Source organism: Haliotis rubra, unplaced genomic scaffold, assembly GCF_003918875.1.
Source record: "Haliotis rubra isolate DU_JTF1 unplaced genomic scaffold, ASM391887v1 Scf1325, whole genome shotgun sequence".
NCBI lineage: Eukaryota > Metazoa > Mollusca > Gastropoda > Lepetellida > Haliotidae > Haliotis > Haliotis rubra.
In genome coordinates, this window is record NW_025765254.1 from 82265 (window position 1) to 98300 (window position 16036).

General features: G+C 38.4%; 1 protein-coding gene across 1 annotated transcript; it reads left to right on the forward strand.

Annotated features, from left to right (window-relative positions):
* Positions 1–10501: 10501 nt before the first annotated feature.
* LOC124267626 (ankyrin repeat-containing protein DDB_G0279043-like) lies at positions 10502–13619 on the forward strand. The gene is made up of 2 exons (XM_046702587.1): positions 10502–10664; positions 13207–13619. The coding sequence occupies exons 1-2, from the start codon at positions 10502–10504 to the stop codon at positions 13617–13619; spliced, it is 576 nt and encodes a 191-aa protein (XP_046558543.1).
* The last annotated feature ends 2417 nt before the right edge of the window (positions 13620–16036 follow it).

The following is a 16036-nucleotide window of genomic DNA, read 5'->3' on the forward strand; positions in this document are numbered from 1 at the left end:
TTGCTGGAATATTGCTGAGTGCAGCGTTAAACAGCAAACCGACCAACCACAGACAGATCTAATATTCCACTCAACAGAAGGGATATACGATCCATATGGTCGAGTATATCCTAAAAAACAGAAACACATTAGACGTCAGCAGAAAAGATAATGTTGGACAGACACCATTGGTGACAGCAAATTTCATGGATCTTCAACCAATAGCTGAGCTAATTAAATTTGAAATATATGCTGTTTACCTCTGGATCGCCTGGGCATTCGATTATTTACAGACCGCAACCATATTGCTGTGTGCGGCATTAAATAACAAGCATACCAAAATATGAAAAATATTCACTCTGTAAATTCATAAATTTAAATATTATTCTATTAGTGATTATATGTGAATGTAAAATGTTACTTGATTTAACAGACAATGGTGACGTACATTTGTTCAGTTCCTGGCATTTATGTTCACACATACATTGTTAACGTTGTTGCCGAATCAGTTCCGAATAATCTTTAGCTGCCAGTAGAGCATTATGAGACATATGGGTTCTGTGTTATCAGCGTTAACAGATAATACTTCATATCAGTTCCCATCATGGGAAACCGTGCCAGGATAGAGTCCCAGCACAGTGTTGTCTGTGAGTGGCGACTAAAGGGAAGGAACCTGGCTTACTACAAATGCACTGTCGAAACTTAACTAAAGCCCCGTCCGCTTCAAGAACATTCTCTCACCAAAATCAGGATGAAATCATTTGCACGAGAATTGTTTCAGAAAGGCGAAACGCGTGTCTACATAACATCTTCCAATATTACACGTATTGTGCTTCTCAATATATCAAGTGTGAAGTGAGTAAGTTTATGCCGCTTTTAGCAATATTACAGCAATATCACGCCAGGGGACGCCAGAAATGGGCTTCACACATTGTACCGATTTAGGCAACCGAGGGACGAGCGAACGCTTTGTGAAGCCCATTTCTGGTGTCCTGGTGTTCTATTGATATTGCTATAATATTGCTATAGTCTGTTTGCAGTGAAAACGTACCGATGAATTTCACTTTCAACAAAAATGTTAATCAAATATAATGAAATTAAGATTGTGAATCCTCATAATTGTATCTTGCCATTTGACCATTTAAAACTCAAACTTTATTCAAGTTAGGATAAACGTTGTTTAACAAATGATCATAGTTTCAAATCGCTATGACTGGTTTGTATTACAAGGGGGTAAGCGCAGTAGTTGGAACGGAGAAACAAATGCACGTGCGGTACATGATGAGCGTTAACTTAGACCAACCCTACTTGTTCTCGGTGTTTCATTTTATGTGCATACCACCTTGTAATAAAAACCAATAATAGCGATTTCAAACTATGATCGTTTGTTAAACAACTCTTGTGCTAAGTTTGACCACTTTCTAAATGTGTATTCATAACACAAACAAAATGCTTCAAAATTGACTATTGGACACTGATATCCTTTCTCACTGATCGGAGAAGTTGTTGATGCATGTTGTACCTTCGGATGTATATGATGTTAATGTTGTTTCTAATGCCGATGGGGTGGTGGGGTAGCGTAATGGTTAAAGCGTTGGCTCGTCACGCCGAAGACCCGGGTTCGAATTCCCACATGAGTACAATATGTGAAGCCCGTTTCTGGTGTCCCCCGCCGTGATGTTGCTGGAATATTGCTAAAAGCGGCGTAAAACCAAACTCAGTCAGTCAGTCAGTCTAATGCCGATTGTGCATAAAGTTTAGTTCAGTCACCAGTCGACACTTAACAAGACACGTTATGATGAAAAGTCAAATGTATCTTCAAAACTCCCAATCTTCAGGCTATTCCCTTACTGAAAAATGAGTTGATAGTTGCAGCTGAAACTTCATAACCATTCATGTGTTTCGCAATCCCTGCAAATTCTTAGCATGACATCTCTTTAACATTCTATATCAATGTCGTGATGCTTCCATTTTATAGTCGCTGCAAACTTAATATTATTCGGATCTAACTTGACGCTTTAAGAACTTCAGAGACTCAAGTGCTTCCACCTTGTAGTCGCTGAAGCCAAGATGTCTGCCGGTTCTAACGTGATGCTCTGTAAACCATATCACGTGAATTTTCACTTTGCTCTGCCAATCAGGTCAGCCGGGAAACAACACCCAGAGAATTTTAACAATTCACACAATCAGTTTCTATATACGAAGAACGTGATTAAGTACCCCCTTTATTTTTCCAATAATAGGTTTTCAACACGTACATAAAACTTCTCGTGGGGACCACGATGGACCCGTATGATCCTTTGACGCATAAAAATCGACAAAATGATTGGAATTCGGGTTGATATTATGATGATAATTGCTCAGTTAAAAAAAAAAAAAACACCGATTTTCAAACAAAACCATGTCTGTACAAACATGGCCCTCGGATGATTTAGTTTGAATTTATTGGTGAATGCGAACATTCAAAATGTCATTTGCGTGTCTTACACGATTCAAGGTCAATACCGAGTGTAACCTCCATGTGACTGTGAGTGTGGGTTTTGGCTCGCATCTCGCATCATATATGTTCACTGGCAATAGTATTTTTAGCGGTAGTCCTTTGTGATAGCACTTCAGAGTTGCCTCCCTTAGCTGGCTGTATTTTGTTTTGACTTCCTGTCTTCGTGAACATTTTGATTGGATAATGATGCTGCCTGGCTTTACTAGAATGCTCTAGAACTGTGTAAGCTATATAAAGGCTGGTTGTTGACGTGTGCCACACATAAGAACTGATCACATGTCTGGAGTTATACACATGTGCCTGCCGTCATCGATCTGATACATCTGCCTACCGTCGTCAAGTCTGTCTGTCAACATTTGAGGACCGTGCTTATATATTCAACTACTGTCATTGTAAACAACCTTCAATCAGTATATCTGTTCTCACCGTGAATGTCAAGCCGCTGGTGAGTTAAATATTTTATTTTTGTGACCCAATATTTTAGATTTGTGACTTAATTGCATTTTACTAGAAATCTGTATCGTTATTCATTGTAGTTTGTTCATTGTTTGCTCAATATATTATTGAATAATTTAGACTTGTCTTTGTTCTATTTTGCTGGTTCAAAGGGGACTCTTAAACTTTTGTCACGGCAAATTTATTAACCATAACACATCCTTTAATGTTTTGTCATTGAAATACTTATCCCCTGTGATGGAAAAATGAACACATTTTTATTGGCATTTTTTGAAGTTAGAGAGTCAGATAAAGATAAACTTTATGGATGAAGAACTTCTATATTCAGGTAATGTGACGTTTCGATACAGATTCTTGTATCGTTGTCAACTTCTCCTTTGACGTCGATAGAGGAATCTGTATCGAAACATCGCATTACCTGAAAAAAGAAATTATTCATCCGTAAAATTCGTCCTTATCTTAATCAACATGGTCAAGCATGAGATGATTGACTGTGATTCTTGTATCGTTCTATCGTTGTCAACTTCTCCTTTGACGTCGATAGAGGAATCTGTATCGAAACATCGCATTACCTGAAAAAAGAAATTATTCATCCATCAAAGTCGTCCTTATCTTAATCAACATGATCAAGCATGACATGATTGACTGTGATTCTTTCATCACAAGGGGTAGAAAACGGAGCATCCTCACCGTTTAATAAGTATTCGTGTGTATATTTAGTATGGCCAATGCGACATCCTCGCATAATGACATCCTCAAATCTGGACTAACAACTCAAGTAGGTGTGACCAATGGTTGGTTTAATTTAAAGTAATTTATTGATACCTACTTGTGTGTGACACTTCTTTTGCATTAGATCACGGATATAAGATCTAATGGCAGCTTTCTAATCACAGTATGGGATCAGAAGTAGTGTCCTCCAAATACTGCCTTCTTGGACTCCCTGATCCTTTAGTTCTACCGGTTGATTGGGCCAGAACAAGCCCTGAAACCTTGAACGAAACAATAAATAGAAGATGAAACCCAGAAAAGCCTCTATGTTTATCCCTTATCCTGACTGTAATGACCAGAAAGCATTGAAATTGCCTGTCTGGTAAACGACCTCTCAAACCGAAATCATGTAACTCCTTCAAACTGCTGTGCTTCTAAGTAGTATCGTAGCCTAAGGACCGTAGATTCTCAGGATCAAAGAAAATTGGGACTACGTGTTGCTTAGATACTGTGGAATTTGTAACAAAGGATTCTAATCATACCAAATGATCAATGGTACTTCGATTTTCCGGATACCACATTGTATATTTGTAATTAAGTTGCTGGTTTCCAGATACCAAATTAATATATTATTCACCAATCGTTCAATGGTTTAGCCAACAATTTTATTGTGAAATAAAATACATAAAATTTTCGAAGATATATTGGTGCATCCGGAATTTCGATACCATGATGTGAAGGTAAAGCGTTGTCCAATATTTGCATTTAATAATGCTTGCAACATCGTATCTGTATATATGCCTCCATACACTACCCTGAACATCACTTGGTTCACGACTGTGTTAGAATCTACACCGAAATTGGAAATAAAGTTGTTCCATTTTATCTGATCTTATCCTATCTTATCTTATCTTATCTTATCTCGTCTTAACTTACTACTCCAACTGATCCGTGAAGATCCGGGTTAGAATTGGTCTTCAGTAACGCATGCTTGTCGCAAGACTATACTTTATATTGTTGAACTTGTCGTCAGCGCTATATATGTCTATATCTATATGAATTTTATATCGCTATATAAATTTGAACTCACTCACTCACTACAGACTGACGCCACAGAGATGATGTACTGACTGCCACCATATAGCTGGAATATTGCTGAGTGCGGCGTAAAACTAAACTCACTCACTCTACTGATGAGACGTTCAACAACACAGACACCATAAAGGTGGAGCAAATGCCAAGAAGCGGCTGTAAAATCACGTTACATTAGCCTATCTCCAGAGGACTGAATTTGGTGACACAAGACTGTTATGAAGGGCTGCTAAGGACACATTTTTTTTATCAATATATAACTTGTAACAGTATGGCTGAAATGTTACCGTACTGTGTGGGTTCGCATCCCGGACTAGACCACCTAAAGTACTATAATCTGTGTTTTATAGAACTTTCAGATTATATATTGTGGTCATTCCGTTTCAAAACTACATGCATAGCCATATCATAGCTACGATTTTGTTGTTTGGTTTGTTGTTTAACGCTGCACTATTGCAGCTATATGGCGTCGGTTTGTAAATAATCGAGTCTGGGCCAGACAATCCAGTGATCGATGAGCATCGATCTACACAACTGGGATACGATGGCATGTGTCAACTAAGTCAGCGAGCCTGACCACCTGATCCCGTTAGTCGCTTGTTATGACAAGCATGGTTTGCTGGAAAACAATTATAACCCTGATCTTAACGGGTAGACAACAGTGGAGTCGGACTGTACAAGATGAGTAATCTGTCCATTGATCTACTGATAGATTTTGTCATACACAAGCACATCAACTTGAAACGTTGTTTGTTAAAAATCGTACATTGTTATATGGAATATAAACAATATAACATATACATTCGACTGGTCAGGTAGGACACGTTGCCTTCCCAGTAGACGAAGGACAGATCCAGCTGTAAAACCTACTCTTTCAGACAATAAATATTACCACTATTGGAATGTGTTTGTAAATGGGACTTCAACTGGCTCGACTCTAGTGACAGCACGTAGTATCAGTCTCACCTTGGTATATTGATTGGTAGTCACGTGACATATCCACGCTTTTAGGTATCTCATTTGATGTTCTTTGAACTCCAGCAGTCGCTCGAGCAACATCTATTTCAGTCCCATTCCTCGGAAATCAGAATGGAGATTCAAAATCATTTCTGGATAGTCTCCTTTGCGTTTACAGCCTTCGTGGCATTGGAATTTTCAAGCTGCAAGCTACAGACGAACGACGTATCGACAGGTGTAATTGCTTCGTTTCAGAACATTGGCATCAAATTATGTCAACTAAGATGTACTGAATATGGTTCATGTGTGAATATTGAATGTAACATTGGAACTTTAGTCTGCCGTCTTTTAAACACGAAAGCAGAGAAACCCGAAGAAGGATACGTTGTTCGAGCTAAAGTGAGTAGCATGTTGTTAGTGTCCTTATTGTTACGGTGAAGATCCCAATTAGAATCTATCTTTAGCAACTATGTTTGTTGTTTAACGTCGCACTCAGCAATATTCTGACTGTCTGTAAAATATCGAGTCTGGACCAGACAACCCAGTGATCAACAGCATGAACAGCATAATTGGGATACGATGGCATGTGGCAACGAAGTCAGCGAGCCTGACAACCCGATCCTATTAGTCACCTCTTACGGCAGGCCTGTGTTGCAGAAGATCATTTCTAAAACGCATCTTCACGGGTCGCAGAAATAGAAACTGTTCCTTGAACTGTTTACGATAATGCTCCATTGTATTTGTGTAATATTAATTTATATTTGTGTTTCGGTGGGTAATTCTTATAGATTGTTACATTATTCATAACTAAAATCTATAAGAGCAAGGACATTATCTGATGTAATATTTTCATTCTAACGCCAGTTTTGATGAAATTATGTATCTAAAATCAATTCACGAATTCCAATATCAAAGTTATGTAATATGATCAAATAATTTACCGCAATTAAAAAAGTATCACAAACCGCAAGAAACGAAAACTGTTAATTTCTATTCAGATAATGGGTCGATTTCTACGAAAGCCGCGTGCTGTCACTTAGAAGTGCTGTCATGGAAGCATGACATATATGTTTCAGCGAAAGTTGCTTCCTTCCTTCGATTATTTTCTTGTTGTTTCGATTATTTTCTCAACTACTTTTTCGTTGCTTCAATTATCTTCTCGTTGCTTAAAGTGTTTTCTAGTAAAAAGAGAAACTAATCAAAGCAATGAGAAAATATGTTTAGGAACGAGAAAATACTCGAAGCAACGAGAAAATATTGAAATTTGAACAAACAATCTTCTCCATCTAATAAATTGCGTCAATTCCAAAACTATCAGAAACCGCAATAAACGAGCAATTAATGAAAATATAGGGAAAATACCTGAAGAATCGAGAATTTACTCGAAGCAACGAAAAAGGAATCAAAGTAACGCAGAAGCAGCAAGCAAATCCTCGAAATTCCAGGGTTCTTTCAGATACACACACACACACACACACATCCCTTGTGATGAAAGAATTACTGCCAAGCATGCCCTGAATAACTATTGTCTTTGACATCACAAGGGAAAAATATTTCAAAGCTTGATTCGTGAAGGATCTTTCAAGTTTTCACTTAAATGTTTCTATTTGAGTTTTTAAAACAAGTAGAATTGAACACCAAATTTTGATTGATTTGTTTTATGCATAGATACATAGATATATGCTATCATAAAATCGATAGATCAAATACGCAAATATAATCGTTATTTGCTGTATTCTCGAAGGGGGTTGAATTACCTCTCCTCCTGAGAGGGTATATAAGACCACGTCCTCGTAAATTTAAGGCTCCCGGGATTTTAATGGTACAATATACGTAATTCTGATTCATGGCTAGCATTGTCCATAATCGACAACAGCCGAGGGCATGGTGTAAAGCCAGCTAGGGGCAACGCAGGTAACAAATGTAACGTAAGTTCCTATGGGCTCAAGAATGGTGATCTACCGTTATTTGAAATATATCATTGTATGGGTACTTTCTTGTTTTAAATCTAAAGCTGTGATATTCTAATCATTTTACTGCCCTTTCATAGTCACGATGTTGCTGAAATTCTGCTGATGTGACCTTTGACCCACACACTCTACATGGGCTTGTTCAGATGATGTAGGGCGTGGGGTAGCCCACAATGTGTGAAGCCCAATTCTGATGTCCCCCGCCATATATTGCTGGAATATTGGTAACAGCAGCGTATAAATTACTCACTCACTCACTCAGCTGGAGTATCGTCGCTAAAAGTGAGGTAAGGTAAAATGGAGTTTAACGTTGTCCGTAAGAATATTTCGCTCATATGACGACGTGCATGTGTGTTTATGTGTGGCTGCTTGTACTAGCATAGATATAATCTAGTTTTATAGTGCTATCTCACTGAGATACCATGCCGCAGTGAAGCATCTCATCATTCAATCACCTCACCATTATAGTCAACATTTATTAGTCACCTCATCAACCTTATCATCTTCTCTTCTGCAAAAGATCACGAAACACCTGTCGACGAAAGACAGTGAAATAACTAGACCATCACATAATTAGATTTAAAACTAGCTTGCTACCATAAAATGATAACTCTAGAAAGCAAAAATACAATTCAAAAATGGGCTATAGATTGCCAACAAATGAAGGTAGATCACCATACTTGAGGCCATGGGGACTTACAGTACTTTTGCTACCTGCATGGACACTTAGCTGGATTTACACCATCTCTCGATGTCACACCATCAGATATTAGCGATTCTAAGAAATGTTGCCGTAAGTTAAAGGGTTTTCGTCCACGAAATGCAAAACATGGTACGAATAAATATACTTTGAATGTCGTGGTCTGATGTACCAGAGAGAAAATAACATACTCCCGCACTTCAAATCAAACCAGTCGAACATGCAATATGTAATGAATGAATGTATATCTTCAGGTCACTGATGGTACGTGTGCCATCGGCTCTTGCAAGCAGCATACGAGATGTTTGGAAACTCGGTCTGGAAAGGCAGCATGTGTCCAAGGTAATGTCCACATTTTGTTACACTGTCAAAATATATATTATCTCATGATGTTTTGCCATACCTCTTTGGGCTATGCAGCTTAATGAATGAACACAGCATGAATGTTCTATTTGTCTCTATATTGCAATCCGACACTAGCAACATCAGTCTCTTACCACATTCATAGATAAATTTCGACATCAAAATATATTATTTTCTATTTCTTTCTAAAATAAACACCAAATTCAATGCGTATTAACATTATGTAAAAATTCATCTGTTAAATATCGATTTCTAAATGTCAAATGTTCTTCTCGAATGATCGTGTTCCTGATGATATAGAGGATTTGTCTCAGATTTATCTCAGTTTATAAAGATAAGATCCATATTCCTGAAGGACCGAAGTAGTTTGACGGGAATTCTGATTGGTGTGCTTATTTTCGCACATAACAGTCATTGATAAGGTGAAAAGGCGATGAGTCTACTTGGCTGTTGTGGAAAGGGACGACTGGTGAGGAAAGCGCCCAGATTCCGAGTACTGCTTGACTCGTATTAGATGAGCCTGCGCAGTGCACGCGTTTGTGACAAGTAGGCGGGGCAGGGAATTTAGACGAATACACTTGGTTGCTACAGGTAGATTGGCGATTAAGCACATGCAACATATGCTGACCGTGGCGTGAACTCAATACCGCTTCTGTTTAACACGTGTCTCGATTTAGTTCAGCAAGACACCATCTCGACACGAGTCAATTTTTGAATGTTTGCAGATTTTAATTAATTTAACATGCCCAAGTAAGGGAAGCATGGACAAATTGTTCATTCTCAGGCAAGGGAGTAAGCCTACAATGTTATTATTTATATGGGAAAGACCTGTGCAACCAAAGTAGACGCTATGTCAAAATGTAGCCTGGCTACTGGTCTTTCCAAAGCAACTTTAAAACGTATTAAAGCTGAAGGCGATAGGGGTGTGAGTAGGCCTACTTTTATTAGTACAACCAAGTTGCGCAAACCAAAAAACTTCCAAGCACAAACTTAATGATTTTGACCGGTGTGCAGTCCGTCAACTTGTACAAAGTTTATATGGAGTACAAAAGCAACTGCCTACTCTAGATGTGATATATGATATGGCAAGAAGCCAATTGCATTACCAGGATTCAAAGGAATGCTTTCGAAAAAATCTGAAAGATATGGGGTTTAGGTAATACTTGCAATACTTACGTGCAATAAAAAAACAAGGTTGCATGTACACCACATTGTCCCAAAATGTTGGCAGCTTGATGGTAAGGTTGTGATAAGTGGTGTTCAGCCTCCGTCCGGTACCGTACCTCGGCTTATTGTTGTTCATGCAGGTTCCGAAAACGGTTTTGTACCAAATGCTTTACTTGTATTTGACTCAAAGCTTAAATCAGCAGATTATCATGACGAGATGAATTTTGACCAAATGGCTGCAGGAAAAATTATCCCACACATTCCACCCCACTCCGTCATTGTTATGGATAATGCGCCATACCACGGCAAGCAAGTGGACAAATGTCCGACAAAGGCTAACATAAAAGCTTGGTTACAAAGACACACTATTGCATTTGACGATAAAATGCTCAAAGCCGACTGTTGTGTCCAAAATCCAACAAATCGGGCCCTGTCTATAGAGAAGACACTATGTTGAAACAACATGGCCATGATGTACTACGTCTTCCTCCTTACCACGCAGGATTGAACCCAATTGAGTTGATTTGGGCCAATGTCAAAAATCATGTTCCTAAACAAAACTTGCAGTTCACAAAATCTTCTCTAAGAGTTGCCATAAACTAGAGAATGTCTGCAATCGGTGCCAAGGAATGGTCAGAATGTTGTAAACATGTTAAAACCATTGAAGATGGCTACTGGCCACGGGAAATTGCAGTAGAAAAAGAAATTGACAGAATCGTGATCGAAGTAGGACTGGCAAGTGACTCAGACACCGAGACCGATTCAGAAAGTGACGACTAAGGCCCGAAGTACGCCTGAATAAGTAAATTCCATAATGAATCTATTCGGTATTTGAACCCTGTGTGGAGAGGATGCACCAGAATATATGCCGATTATACATCCGTTTGTAAACATAACAAATGTTCTTTTGTCTAGCACTTGTGTGGGGTGTTTTTTTAAATATTTGGTTTTGCTGGTTCAGTTTCTAAGGATCTTAGCTGTACACATACTTAGTATGATATAACAATCAGGGTCATGTGTTCGCACTCAAGTCGTTTACATGGATATTATTCGGCATCTTGTCGATCGGGTATCAGTGGGCGGAGTCGGTTTCTGTCTCATAACTTTTCGAGAGCGACTAACGAACTAAAGTACTCACGGAAATAAAAATGAAATGTTTTTGGGTCTTTATTTGTTTATTACTTCATTGAAAGGTAGTTTTAACAAATATTGAAATAACTCTATTTTTCACAACTAGGCCTTTAATTTGGTCCTTTTATCACCATCCAAAATACCATTTTACAGGGAAAAATAACAAACATTTGCATATTACCAACAAATTAAGAAACATGTTACAACTTACATCACAATCAACAACGGGTGGTAACAACTACCCTCAGCACTGGTTAGACGGGGAAGATGTATTTGTATGTGCGTTGCCATAGCGATTGTGCAAAGCTATGAATGAACTCATGAAAATAGTAAACTTTCAACAAGAGCACAGGCATGAAAAATGGACTGAGAAAAACCTTACTCAATTATTTTCTATATTAATGAGGATAAAAGAAATAACGTATGAATAGTATATGACGTTTTTCATAAAATATATTACGCTATGGAGTGTACATGTAACTTGCATACTATAGCTTGCATAAGAAACGTACATTTTGACTGATGAAATTTCGGTGTCTTACCTGGAAGTAGACATTCGTTATTACAGTAAAAATCCTTTGATGTCGGGGTGCTGATGGTGCATGTTGTTTTAAGAGATTAACTTTCTGGGTTATACTAAATTCTGAACAACCGAAATTTGAAGGTGTAAAAATGACACGAGTTGCTCTCCTATAAACTCATCTATTTCGGGTGATTGTACAAAAAGTGATCAGGAAAGAAATTTGTCATAGGATATTTAACAATCAAACTTTAGTTGTGTTCAAAAGTACGAAAAAAAATATTTCTATTTCCGTGAGTAGTTTTGATATATTTCATAACAAACTGTACTGATTGTAATTTGAGGAAATTTCCAGGAATTGCACTCTGTATAACTGTTTTAGTCACGATATGGGTGAAATATTTCCGATGTGACTAAAATCTTTAATTCACTCACTCACTCACTCCTCCAGGAATTGTTATTCATTCCAAGTCCAGTGGTTATCGGCAGTGGTAAACATGTGATAGTGATCCTGTCTGATAACGTCCCTATGCTACTTAACTAATCAGAGCCGTGTTAGCTGTTAGAGCTTTTCGCCAATACATGTGGTTTTCAGTGATCTGTTCATATAATTTTTCACAGCACTTTTGCCTTTTACACCAAGTGGAATCATTTTGTCTGTGTGGAAAAACAAGTCTGGGTATCCTTTTCACTGACATGTTATATTCACGTCCTGATCTGGTTAGGTTGCATATATGTCGGTTCCAGCCAGTAAAATACCACCTGCTTGTCCAAATATGTAGATCGATGCTCTAGATGTTTGTTGTTTAACGCAACACTCAGCAATATTCCAACTATATGGCCGCGGTCTGTAAATATTCGAACCTAACCACACGATCCCGTTAGTCGCCACTTACAATAAAGCATGAATTGCTGAAGACCAATTCTATCACCCAATCTTCACGGGTGCAACCTTAAACTGAGACACCATTATCATGGCAATCCGTTTTAGGAAGGTTCACAATGAATGGAACCGTTATTCCTTTCATTATATTGATTGAGAAACAATGGAATAGAAAAAAAAGTGTTCAGAGTATCTTTGAAGTCTGCTTTTACCTTGATTCTGGATACCGTTTGCTTTATTACATCTGCTTAGGTTTCAGATAAAGATACCAGACAATGGCACCATTTTACCATTCATTATACTTCTCCAACAAACAAATGCAGAAACTGCTTCCAAGCATTCTGAATTTAATTGTTAAATAGTTTAGCCCTCTTAAACAGCACAACTGCCAACAGATGAGGCGATGGTGCAGAACCTAAGTCCCATGGTCCTTATTATGGTGAACAACGTTCAGTTGTTGGCGATCTATAGCCTGCTATATATTGTATTGTCGAGGGTTTTAGGTTTACATGCCAGTTTTAGATCCATGTATGTGATATTCAAGATGTTTTATTGCCTTGTTTTAGTCCTTATATGGCTGGATTACTGCCAATGTGACTAAACCTAAACCTAAAACTCACTGAAGTGTTAAATGTACTATGTCAGTAATTTTGTGTCAAACTCACAATGATTTTAGAGAGAACTCCAAAACAAAACCAGAAGATGATTCCAGCAAATAAACTTGCCTTTCGTGATACGTGTTCTCGATTTCACGCATGTGCACTTTGTGTGTTGCAGCAACAGAGAGAGCACCTCAAGACCGCTCCAGAGAAAATAACAAAGTACAAAAACTAGTCGAAGAGGGGGACTATGCAGGATTAGAAAAGCTCTTGGACAGTGAGAAGGTTGATTTGGACGTCATAGGCGTGGACGGACAAACACCAGCAATGTATGCAGCAAAGACTGGACGTTTACATATGTTCAAGTTACTTGCTCGTCATGGAGCTGACATGACAGTGATAGATAAATCTGGCAGCAACATTCTTCATTTGGCCGTTAAAGGAGAAATGATCCAAGTAGTCGAGTATGTCCTCAACCACAGAAACACTTTAGACGTCAACAGAAAGGATGATGATGGACAGACGCCTTTGATGGTAGCAACGTCCGCGGGCTATGATAGAATAGCTGAATTTATTAGAAGAAAATCTTAAAAGGGACATTGCAGCAACAGCTTAAAGCTGAAAGACTAACGGGATCAGGTGGTCAGGCTCTCTAAATTGGTTGACAAGTCATCGTATCCAAAGTGTGTAAATTGCTGCTGATCACTGCATTGTCTGGTCCGCACTACATTATTCATAGACTGCCGTGATATTGCTGGAATATTGCCGAGTGTAGTGTTAAACAGCATACCAACCAACCACAGACAGATCTAATATTCCACTCATCAGAAGGGATATACGATCCATATGGTCGAGTATATCCTAAAAAATCAGAAACACATTAGACGTCAGCAGAAAGATAATCTTGGACACACACCATTGATGATAGCAAGTTCCATGGATCTTTATCCAACAGCTGATATAATCAAATTTGAAAAATATGATTACTGGATTGCATGGTCATTCGATTATTTACAGACCGCCGCCAGACAACATACAAACAAACCAAAATTTGAAATTAATATTCACTCAATATTTTCATATATTCTTACAAACATCATTCTTTAAATATTATTTTAATAGTGATTATATGTGAATGTAAAATGTTATTTCATTTAACAGACAATGTTGAGGTACATCTGTTCGGTTGCTGGCATTTATGTTCCCACATACATTGTTGTTGCCGAATCAGTTCCCATAAATCTTTAGCTGCCAGTAGAGCATTATGAGACATTTGGGTTCTGTGTTATCAGCGTTAACAGATAATACGTCATATCAGTTCTCATCATGGGAAACCGTGCCAGGATAGAGTCCCAGCACAGTGTTGTCTGTGATGGGTGACTGAACGTGGCACATTTCAAATGCACTATCGAAACTTAACTAAAGCCCCGTCCGCTTCAATAACATACTCTCACCAAAATCAGGATGAAATCATACAGTGTGTACGAGAACTGTTTCAGAAAGGGGCATCTCCAGGTATCTTCAATGGCATGCATTAAGCGTATTGTGCTTCTCATTTTATCAATTGTGAAGTAAGTGCCGCTTTTAGCAATATTACAGCAATATCACAGCTGGTGACACCAGAAGTGGGCTTCACACATTGTACCCATGTAGGCAACCGAGGGACGAGTGAACGCTTTAACTTCTTGGCTAGATCATGATCTACATTATTCGCAGTTAATTATCCTGATGACCTTGTCTAACTTGTGATACTTTACATGTAATAATTGGAGAACCCATTTGTATCAACAATGTATACCTGCTTACATATTTCTATATGCGTTGTATATATACTCTGTACAAAAACTATTCTTGGCTACCCTGCCGTCCCAAAATAGTGTGGAAGCCTCGACAATAGAACGGTATCGTTATTAATGAAAGTTTACGGTAACGGACTCCAGAGTTTTGCTCGGACTTTGTTGATCTTATGTTCAGATGTATACACATTTTAGCCAGGACGGTGGAGATGCCAGTTTTAGTCCTGTTCTTGTAGACCTCCTCGACTTGGGGAGGGTGGGGTAGCTTAGTGGTTAAAGCTCGTTCTCACACGGGTTTGATTCCCACATGGGCAAAATGTGTGAAGCCCATTTCCGGTGTCGGACTCCGTGATATTGCTATGATATTCCTAAAGCCGCGTAACCCAAACTCACCCACTCTCTCCTCAGCTTAGGGTATTTGCCTGAATTTAACCATCTGGCCGAATTGTGTCTCCAATAGTTAAACTCCATCGCAATTCCTTATTCAGGATATCTACCTTCTTGAAACAGGTTTATGCTTGACAGTAAGACATATTAGAATTCAACCAAGATGCAATTCACACAACGTGTCTGATACGGATGTTTCCTCGGAACACCGAACAACATTAACTTGCTGCTTGACTGGCTGTTGTTTTTCTTAATAAGACACGTTAGTAACTAAGAGAGCCCATCATCATGCATGGTTGTTTATGATAGCTGTTTTAGTTGGGTCAGGTTTATGGTCAAATAAGGGTGGACTAACCCAATGGTTAAAGCGTCCGCTGGCCATGATGGAGACTCGGGTTCGATTCCTACATTTTTTAAAAAAAGAGAAAACAGCTATTTCACCAATATTTTTACCCTTAACCAAACTGAATTTACTTTTTGTAGTCGGAACTCAACGAAACTTATCCGAAATGTGAAAAACATTATGTTACTATCTAGCACAAACAATAACACGTTATATTTGGGATTACACAGCATAGTGCATATTATAATACTTTTATTGGGTTGAGTCCCATGTGGGATTCGAACCCACAACCAAGAGTCAGGCACCGAATTGCAGCAGACAAAGTCAGCCGTCTAACCAACTAAGACAACGCGGTTTCCACAAAAATGGAAGTTGCACAACTGGTAGTCTACAACCACGGACTTTGTGTTTGTTTGTTTGTTTTCTTTTTTTTTTTTTTTATTCATATTTTTTAGGTACAAAATGTATCTCACATGACAAGC

Bases quoted from the DNA above. Each gene is read 5' to 3' on its own strand.
- LOC124267626 (XM_046702587.1), top strand. From the start codon at position 10,502: ATGTCTGCAATCGGTGCCAAGGAATGGTCAGAATGTTGTAAACATGTT. The intron at 10,665-13,206 runs GTGACGACTAAG...TGTGTGTTGCAG, and splicing joins CACCGAGACCGATTCAGAAA to CAACAGAGAGAGCACCTCAA.